General features: G+C 41.9%; 1 protein-coding gene across 1 annotated transcript; it reads left to right on the top strand.

Moving 5' to 3' along the window:
• Positions 1–379: 379 nt before the first annotated feature.
• Positions 380–1,209, top strand: LOC121736312. Its single transcript, XM_042127407.1, has 2 exons — positions 380–929; positions 1,145–1,209. Exons 1-2 carry the CDS (start codon positions 380–382, stop codon positions 1,207–1,209), a joined length of 615 nt encoding a protein of 204 aa, XP_041983341.1.
• The last annotated feature ends 9,596 nt before the right edge of the window (positions 1,210–10,805 follow it).

The following is a 10,805-nucleotide window of genomic DNA, read 5'->3' as shown; positions in this document are numbered from 1 at the left end:
GGCTACCGGCACGCGGCTGCACGGTACAAGGGTTGAGGGTACACCGAATATTTACTTTAGCAACGATTATTAACTACGAGATGTTTTGGTGTAGGCCACGTGTAAGATTATTATGGCTCTGCGACATTGTATGGTGCAATAGGCGCATGGACAGGGTGTAACAAAACTAGTGATAATACTTTAGGGTGTGTATAAGTCCCCCATATGTGGTGTTTGTATAGAACCTTTTTATGAGTTTACCTTTTTGATAAGCATTGTATTTACTGTCAAAAGTTGTCATCGTCATTCTGTTAATAAACGTATTTTCGTTAGCATGTCCTAAGTTGTATTATTGCTAAATACGCATATATCTTAGTGGCGACGAGGTAAAACCGACAAAATGTCGGTGGGTAAGTTGACTGAATTTGATTCAGAGTCAGATTGCTGGGAATCTTACATAGACAGACTCGAGCAATACTTCATGTGCAATAGCGTTAAGAATGAGCTGAAAGTGGCAACGCTGATTACGGCTGTAGGCGCGGAGACGTACGAGTTGATGACCAACTTATGTACTCCGCATAAACCGGCCACGAAGCAATACGCGGAGCTTGTTGAGATTGTGGGAAAACATCTCAAGCCGAAACCGTCGGTTTTAGCCGAAAGATACAATTTTCGGAGACGGGTACAGAATCGCTCGGAGAATATTGCGAACTTCGTTACCGATCTAAAGAAGCTATCCAAAAATTGTGGATTCGTGAACGACTCTCTATTCGAAAATTTTAAAGATCAGTTTGTATGCGGGCTAAGGAACGACTCTATCAGACAAAGAATATTCACTGAGGAGGGTGTGACTTTCGATAAGGCCTATAAGATTGCTGTAGCGATGGAGTCGGCAGAAGCGGATTCATCCCTTGTAGCTGGCGGCCGGGAGGTGCCGATGACTCCAGTCGGTAGAGACCCCACAAACAGACTGCACAATCTTTATAATCTTGACGGAAACCCAGTTTTAGCTAAAGTTTCGGGAAGGCACAAGACATCATACAAAAATAATGCCCAGATATCATATAGAGACTCGGTGGTTACTAATGACAAGAATGAGAGTTGTCCCACTTGCGGGCATCAACATAGAGTAGAACCTTGCAGATTTAAGTCACATATTTGCAAGATGTGCAACAGGGAAGGTCACCTCAAGAGAATGTGTCCCCGCAGGAGGGCTGCTACGCGCCTTGACTGTCTCGAGGAAATCGGAAACGACAGCACGGGTACTTTAAATAAAGAGGTGGTATTTAACTATTCAGTTAGTACTCGCTCGTTTAAGGATTTCCCCCCCTACACTGTTAATATTACTGTTAATGGTAAAACATTACCAATGGAGATTGACACAGGGAGTGCAATTTCATGCATTAACAAAGAAACGTTCGACAGAATGTTTGAAAATTGTGAAGTCTTTCCTAGCGAGATTAAGCTAAGATACTACACAGGAGAGCTGAAAGATCCCTTTGGGAAAATTAAGCCTTTAGTTACATACAATCAATGTAAAAAAAAATTAGACTTGTATATAGTAGATAAAGGTAAAAGTAATCTTTTGGGCCGGCAGTGGATAAGCGAATTAAAAATATATCCGCAGCCATCTCAAATGTGTAGCATTAGCGAGGATTTTAATTGGACGTATTTCAGTTCCAGGTTCTCTAAGGTGTTTGCGGACGGACTCGGGAAGTATACGGGTGGAACAGTCGGTTTTCGTTTACGAGAGGGAGCACAGCCGATCTTTTTACGTGCTCGCCCGTTAGCTTACGCTTTACGTGAGCCGGTAGAACGGGCACTCGAACAGCTGCAGCGTGACGGCGTCATTTCACCTGTGTCGAGCTCGGACTGGGCGACACCTATCGTGCCGGTAATGAAAAAGGACGGCACAATACGGATTTGTGGTGATTTCAAACTGACGTTAAATAAGTGTTTAGAAATCGATCGTTTTCCGTTACCTCGGGTTGAAGATCTATTAGCCAAATTGCATGGAGGAGATAAATTTTCTAAAATTGACTTATCGCAGGCTTATACGCAATTCGAACTCGATGAATCCCAAAAATTCACAGTTATTAATACACATAAAGGTTTATTTAAGTATAATAGACTAATTTTTGGCTTAGCATCTAGTCCGGGAATTTTTCAAAGAAAGATGGAACAGATTTTTGCGGGATTGCCCGGGGTAGGCGTTTTCTTGGACGATATTATCATAACGGGTAAGGATGATGAGTCACATCTAGCTACCTTAAAGGAAGTTTTTACGAGACTGGAGAAATGGGGTTTGAGAGTTCGAAAAGATAAATGTACTCTTTTCGGCAACTCAGTTACGTACTTAGGCTTTGTTATCGATAAGAATGGAGTTCATACTGACCCTCATAAGGTTGAAGCGATTAAGGAAGTTAAAACACCAGCTAACGTTTCCGATTTGCGATCTTTCCTAGGGCTAGTGATCTATTATGCTAAATTTGTCCCCAATATGAGTACTATACTAGCACCATTATACGACCTTCTTAAGAAGGATTCTAAGTTTAGGTGGGACCAGAGATGTGAGCGGGCATTTAACGATGTTAAAAACATTTTAGCCTCTAGTGAAGTCCTCGTACACTATTCTTTAGACTTACCACTTATTTTGATAGATAGGGTTACTTAGGCTAGTTATGTAGTATTTTATAATTTAGTGTGAGGGCGTGGTGTTTGTATAGAACCTTTTTATGAGTTTACCTTTTTGATAAGCATTGTATTTACTGTCAAAAGTTGTCATCGTCATTCTGTTAATAAACGTATTTTCGTTAGCATGTCCTAAGTTGTATTATTGCTAAATACGCATATATCTTACCATACAAATACTTGCCCATACAAATCACAAAAAAAGTTGCTTTTTCATGACTATTTTCACAGTGAACTATTCAGTGTGTTTGTTTAAACACCGTATTATCCTTGAAACCATTAAAATATGATCCCGTCAAAATGAACAACTTTTTCTATGAGAGCTGGAAACTCAAAAAAAAAGCCGTCTTCATACCCATCGGCAATTTGTATGGGTTTTTTGACCGGAGACGGATTTTTTTGAGTTCCCAGCTCTCATAGAAAAAGTTGTTCATTTTGACGGGCTCATTTGATGGTTTCAAGGATAACGGTGTTTACACTTTACACTAACACACTGTATAATATGTAACTACTATCTATCCTTTATTTTATCTATCTAAAACTAATATTTATCACAATATTATATGCCCAACTGTTAGAGCTAGAAACTTGAAATTTATCACATGACGTTGGAACAAGACGTGTTCGAGATTTCTGTTATGATGGAAAACTATTAATTAGGATAGGATTTTAAAAATTCCACCCCTATGTGCTAGTGATACTAGTATCTGGATTAAATATGCGATCACCAAAGATAAGTGTGCCAGGACAACAATTTCAGGCGACGAATGGCGCGGGGAAAAGCTAGAACGTAAAACCGGAAGAATCATCAGTACAAATGGAAGAATGGTCTTGCAGAAAGCTGGCTAAATGTTTTGAAAGATCAGCGACGGAATAACTACGGAATAACTAGTCAGTAGGTTAATGGTTTTAACCTAGTTAAGAAGTGCTTAGCAAGTCTCGATGGAGCTGGAAAAGTCCCAATTAGAAACAATCCACACTCCACAGATGACATACAATAGGCGCACGTCTAAGTCATCACTCATCAGTCTATAATAATGACTTCGATGTCGATGGAACTCGGATTGATTAGATATTTTTATAAATAAGTAAGTTAACTTCATTGTAGAGTAATAGTTCCATAAATTTTACTTACGCTAGCATGTCTGGTCTCTGTGCTAACGATATGTGGAAACCTGGGACATAGGACATAGCCCATAGGACTTTATACCAAAAACAATGTCGATGGTTGACCTTTTATGACACAAACAAAACGGAGAGAAGATACGAAAGTCATTTATAAAGTAGGTACAGACGCTTTTAGGCAAGCATAGTATTAATCGCGGGCTTTGAGAGCGGCGACCGAATCAAGGAATTCCGTAACGAAAATAAACCTAACACCCCCACTCCGACCGGCTCAGCGGTGCGGCGTTGAAAGCCGTGCATACTGCATAGTCCAACGTCATTTCAGTTCGGTAGACTTCGGCACGGCGTCCCCGAGTGCCGCACGTACTTACTTTTTTTCTTGTAGTTCAAAAGTCTTTAAGCAACAACAAAACATATTAATTTATGTGCCCAGTGCACCTCCATCTCGGCTGATGCTTTGATATGCACTCATAACTATTTCACTTGTAACACAAATACACCCAAATTCACACAATGCAAGACTCGAAACATTCAAACGGCCGACTCATACTTAATTTGCACACGTCTGGTCGCACGCACACAAGCACCGTGCTAAGGTCTGGCAACGCCACACCACTGCGGCACGGCCGGTCGGAGTGTGATGTGTTAGGTTCTTTTCGTTATGGAATTTCTTGATTCGGTCGCTGCGCTCAAAGCTCGAGATAATAAAAGCTATGCAAAAAGTTATTAACGATTAATACCAAATCATTTCGATACGTCATAATATCTACCAGGCATCCGAGAATGCCAATAAAAATAAATCGGCCAAGTGCGAGTCGGACTCGCGCACGAAGGGTTCCGTACCATTATAGAGCAAATTAGGCCAAAATTTGTGTTTTTTGTATGGGAGCCCCTCTTAATTTTTTATTTCATATTATTATTAAATATTAAAGTACACAATAAAACTAATAATTTTTGTGAAAAATTCAAATACCTATCTGTTGCTATTATTGATAGCAAAGAAATCACGTTTGTTGTATGGGATGGGGAAAAACAAAATAAATTAAATATTTAAGGGGGGCTCCCTTAAATATTTAATTTATTTTGTTTTTAGTATATTTTGTTATTATAGCGGCAACATAATAAGTACATAGAATAAATATGCACAATCTGTGAAAATTTCAGAAGTCTAGCTATTGAGTATAAGGAAAGTTGGAGACACACAGACAGACAGACGGACAGACATCGAAGTCTTAGTAATAGGGTCCTGTTTTTACCCTTTGGGTACGGAACCTTAAAAACATAAACATTTTTAATCGTAAAAAATCCGGCAATATCTGCAGTGCCAGAATAAACCCGTATAAACATAGTTGATGTCAATGATAGCAAACTTCTGAAGTACATAACTATGAGGGATGATCGTTTATATGAAAAATATAGCAATTGCTCTCATTTTCATATTAAGTGCTTTCCTTTCGGCGTTACTCGGCTTGGATGCCGGCCAAAACAAATATTTGTGCATAAATGAACTCCTTATCTGAATAACAAATCAATTAACAATTAGGAGATACAAGAAAAGTAAAGATATCAACATAATATTCATAAGCTAAAACCTATGTAATGGACTGTAAAAATACCGCTACAGAAAATATTATTCGTACCTATTTGCCTATTGCCTTGTCAATTTCGAATCAAAAAAGATTATTTTTTTAAATCGAAACATTCTTTTAGCCAAGATACTTAATAATTGAGAAACAAAATAAATAATAATAGCTCCCGCCTCCCACACCGGTTTCGGTGACGGTGGCCGGTTTCATTGAAACCAGGCCAGCTACGCAGGAGTAATTATTTTATAGTGTCCAAGTGTGTGCGCAGTACACAAGAGCACTCTCTAATTCCTTTACTCTCGTAACCCAGTGGGACGGAAGACCGACACGACTGGCGAGAGATCAGGCGCAGGAGCGACTTTTTACACGCCCATACGACGCATGGATCATCTTACTTGTCAGACTCGGAAATAACTATGTTTCCAATTCGGGAATCGAACCCACGACCTCCGAGTCAAGAGCCGCGCTCTATAGTCAGAGTAGACAGGTAGTTATGTCTATTGTGCTATAGTACTCTAACACGGAGGCGTTAAAAAGAAACAAAATATTATGCAAGTTTTAAATATCGAATCATTGTTTTACCGCTACATTTTAATTTTTAACTTATCTATCTCGCTCACGTTAATAGCCTATGACATCACCTGTCCCTTTCATTTAAATCTTTTATCTATGGCTAGTAATTACAAAGGCGCAATTTTGTATTTGTCCGAATCACCCGTAGAGAGGAGACTACAATAGCATTGTCGATAATACTGATCCGATGAGATACCGATACCGATATCTACACTAGTGTGTAGTGATAGCAAAAAAGTTAGGTTTTACTAATAGTACTTATTTTTAACAGGTAAAAAAACATAACTTATAGGGTGAAATGACTAGTGATTGGACAGTACTAGGCATTGGACAGAGCACAAAAACACAATATTTATTAAGGTTGCTTTAAAAACTACCAGTTTTTCTTTAAAATCAGCAAACTTAGTATTAAGTATTGTGTTTCTGTGCTTTGTCCAATGACTAGTTTTTTGTTTTTTTTTTTTATTAAATAAGGGGGCAAACGAGCAAACGGGTCACCTGATGGTAAGCAACTACCGTCGCCCATGGACACTCGCAACATCAGAAGAGCTGCAGGTGCGTTGCCGGCCTTTTAAGAGGGTATACGCTCTTTTCTTGAAGGTTTGCAGGTCGTATCGGTCCGGAAATACTGCTGGTGACAGCCCATTCCAGAGTTTTACAGTGCGCGGCAGAAAGTTACGCGAAAAACGCACTGTGGAAGACTGCCACTCATCAAGGTGATGAGGATGGTATGTTTTTCGCGTGGGACGATAGCGAAAAGTTGCAGGTGGTATGATTCCGAACAATTCCTCAGAGCACTCCCCGTGATACAACCGATAGAGGATGCAGAGTGAAGCAACATCTCGGCGTAATTCCAGGGGGTCCAAGCTGTTTGAAACACTATGGCAGTCAACAATTCGAGCAGCCCTTCGTTGGATACGATCCAGAGGGAGCAGTTGGTATTTTGGCGCCCCTGCCCAGAGATGAGAACAATATTCCATATGAGGCCGAACCTGCGCCTTGTAGAGTTGTAGGCGTTGGTCCGGACTGAAGTACTGTCTCGCTCTGTTAAGAACGCCAAGCTTCTTCGAGGCTAATTTGGCCTTACCCTCAAGATGATATCGAAACTGGACTTCGCTCGATATGTTGACGCCAAGTATCTCAATGCTAGGGGAGATGGTTAAAGATGTGCCCTCGAAACGAGGATAAACGACCATTGGTGACTTTTTAGTGGTGAACGCGCAGACTTGTGTCTTGGCGGGGTTGAATTGGACTAAGTTACGTCTACCCCATTCAGAGACCTTCTCCAATGAATTCTCCACCTTAGACACAAGTTCGTTTCGACTCTCAGTGACATTTTGCCGAGAAATATTAGGGGAGCCGGTATATACAGCATCACCTGTACTATCATCCGCATAGCAATGAATGCCTTTGGTTTGTAACATGTCATTGATATGCAGTATGAATAGAGTAGGCGATAGCACACAGCCCTGAGGGACACCAGCATTAACAGACTGAGTTTCCGAGCATTCGCCGTCAACTACGACCTTTATGCTTCTGTCTGCTAAGAAACTAGTGACCCACTTACATAATTTCTCGGGCAGCCCGTATGATGGAAGCTTTGATAGCAGCGCTTTATGCCAAACCCGATCGAAGGCCTTCGCAATGTCCAAACTAACAGCCAATGCCTCTCCCTTCGACTCAATTGCCTGAGCCCAACGATGAGTCAGGTATGCCAAGAGATCACCAGCCGAGCGACCCTTACGGAACCCGTATTGTTTGTCGCTTAGCAATCCCTGGCCGTCCAAGTATCGAAGAAGCTGGCTATTGATAATGGATTCCATTATCTTCGAGAAGAGAGAGGTTATAGCGATTGGTCTGTAGTTGGAAGGATTTGAGCGATCACCTTTTTTGGGGATCGGGTGCACCAAGGCTGTCTTCCAGGAAGCCGGGACGATGCCAGTGGAATAGGAGAGCCGAAAAAGTTGCGTCAAGACCGGAGCCAACTCTGGAGCACACTTTTTCAACACAATAGGCGGGATTCCGTCAGGCCCACTCGACTTTTGGATATCAAGGGAACAGAGGGCTTTTCGCACTGAGCGCTGATGAAACCGTATATCCGACATGATGCTCGTGCATCGCGGTATGGTCGGCGGTTTCTGCCCCCCGTCACCCAGGGTCGAGTTTGACGCAAAGAGCTTGCCCAGAAGATCGGCTTTGTCTTTTGCGTCCTGGGCCAACGATCCATTTCCTACGTGTAGGGATGGTAGGGTTGGCTTGCAGAAATTTCCTTCAATAGCTTTGGCCAGAGACCAGAATGCACGGGTTCCCGAGGGGAGGCGCTCAAGTCTCTTGCCAATTCTATTGACGTGCTGTTGCTTTGCCCGAGTAATCTCTTTCTTGAGGGACCTAGAGGCAAGGTTGTACTCCTTTTTATATGTGCTGGTATTTAAATCCCGAGCAGACACTGCGTTGGCCCAGGATTGGTAAGCCTCCTGCTTCCGGCGAGAAGCTTTTTTGGGGGATGAACCAAACCAGGGACGAAATCTGCCGCCAGTTGGCACTACAGAGGTCGGAATGAAAAGTTCCATCCCCTGCATCACCACATCGGCAACAGAGTTGGCAGTGTTGTCGAGATCATCCGGCGAGAAGCACACGTGCCCCCAAGGATAGGATGCAAAAAACGACCGCATCCCATCCCAGTCTGCTGACTTATAGTGCCACACACGACGGTATTTAACAGCGCGCTGTCTTAACACCGTCGTAAGTGGCACAGAACTCCTAACAAGGCAATGATCCGATGAACCAAGTGGTGCGGTTACGGATATTTGGTAGCCGTCAGGATTTGAAGTCAGTAGGAGGTCCAACAAGGAAGGATTCTGACCATCCACATCTGGGATTCGCGTAGGCGTAGTAACCAGTTGTGTCAAGTCGTTCGCAAGGGCAAAGTTGCAGACAGATCTCCCCGCGTGATCAGTTTTACTGGAATTGAGCCAGTCGGCGTGGTGGGCATTAAAGTCGCCAAGTATTATGATCTCTGCGGATGGGATCTGCCGCTGCACAAAATCTGAAGCAGCTTGTAGGTGCTCCAAGAGTCGGTCCGTCTCGGGGTCACCACTATGGGACCTATATAGGCACGCATAGACGCGAGGGTGGTCGTCGCAATCTATGCGGAGCCATAAGTTTGATTGGTCCATGACCTCAAGATTGCTGAGGCGGCGAGAGCTGATATCATCTCTGATATACACACACACTCCAGCTTTGGGTAGAAAGGAGTGCTCGAGGTAATACCCTGGGTGGGAAAGGTATGATGTGTCACTCGGAGATGATATCTGCGTCTCGGTTAAAAAGAGCAAAGCCGGCCTTGCCGTCTCAAGGTGGTAATGGACGGCATTAAGGTTGGAGTGTAATCCCCTGATATTACAAAAGTCCATGTTTAATATCGAGGGGGGTGCCTTTGTGTGTTTGCTCTTGCCCCGAGCCTGATTGGAGCGCAGTTTTGCCCTCCCCAGAATACGAGGGGCAGCCTGGACGTCCACGTTCAGTTCCAGGGGTTCCTGAGCATGGACGTCCAGAGAGGGATTCTCCAACGCAGTTGGTACCCTCCTGGGGTAACAAATTGTTTTTCAACTGCGGCATTTCTAGGGGGGGTAGGGGATTGGGCCTCCGGTAAACTCACTCACTCGGCGAAACACAGCGCAAGCGCTGTTTCACGCCGGTTTTCTGTGAGGCCGTGGTATTTCTCCGGTCGAGCCGGCCCATTCGTGCCGAAGCATGGCTCTCCCACGGACAAAAACTGTACTGGTACTGTCCAATTACTAGTCAAGATCTTTACTGATTTGTCTTTGTGTGGCATATTGGAAAGTCACATGGCAAACAAAGCCAAGCAGACAAAAAAGTATGTTATAAGTTATAACTTATAAGTATTATAGTTACAAGCTGCGTAATTATCATAATGAGTAAGGAGATTTGTAGTGAGAATAAATAAATTCATTTAAAGTTATTTCTTAGGTAGGTAGGTACCTAACTAACCTAGCGTAAAACAATAAATCTAAGAAATGTTGCTTTAAGTTTGAGACTTCACAAGTAGGATTCAAAGAATAAAATACGTAGAAACAAAGTTCAAGAGACGTGGCAGATCAAAATGTATTATTTAAAAATGTACAGCTTACGAAATTTTCTTGTGTAATATAAAAATAAATATTTTTTTATCAAGCCCGAGTCTGACCATTATATTATGTAAGACTTCTAGTAATAAGCAGTCTAAAACTAGCAATGTTAATAAGTAAAATGATTGTAGGCATCGTAGAGACTTGTTGCCAAACTCCTCTGAAACGAGCAAAACACGTAGAAACAAAGTTCAAAATATTGTGTGCTTATCCGGTATGTCTGAGAATCGGCCAACATCTATTTTTAACCGACTCCCAAAAAGGAGAAGGTTATATTATGTTCTGCTTGAGTTTTTTTTCTATCCAAAATAACGTTATGAGCTGATCAAACAGCACACAATCCCGAATGCTGAAGTTTCTAAAAGGAGTCGTCAATCGTCATTACAATATCCGAAATACAACTCGCTCGGAAGATTTTCCTCTGCCTCTCAAGCATAATGTTCCAAATTATTATGTCATGATAGCGTTTGCCAAGTATTTTGTACTAAAATTCACATTAAAAATAACAAGACAAAAAATTATTTCTGAATAAATTAAAAACAAGATATTAAAATGTCTAAGAATATGTGTTTCTCTGTACTTATACTTAAATTAAATTATCTGTTAAATTTTTACCTTTAAAATTTACTAGCTGACCGTACCTAACGTATCATTTGAGTCATTGTAAATGAATAAGAAATGATTTGGGATCTCATTGGCGATC

Source organism: Aricia agestis, chromosome 2 (genome assembly GCF_905147365.1).
Source record: "Aricia agestis chromosome 2, ilAriAges1.1, whole genome shotgun sequence".
NCBI lineage: Eukaryota > Metazoa > Arthropoda > Insecta > Lepidoptera > Lycaenidae > Aricia > Aricia agestis.
The sequence above is the reverse complement of the archived record's forward strand: the minus strand, read 5'-3'. Positions and strand labels throughout refer to the sequence as shown.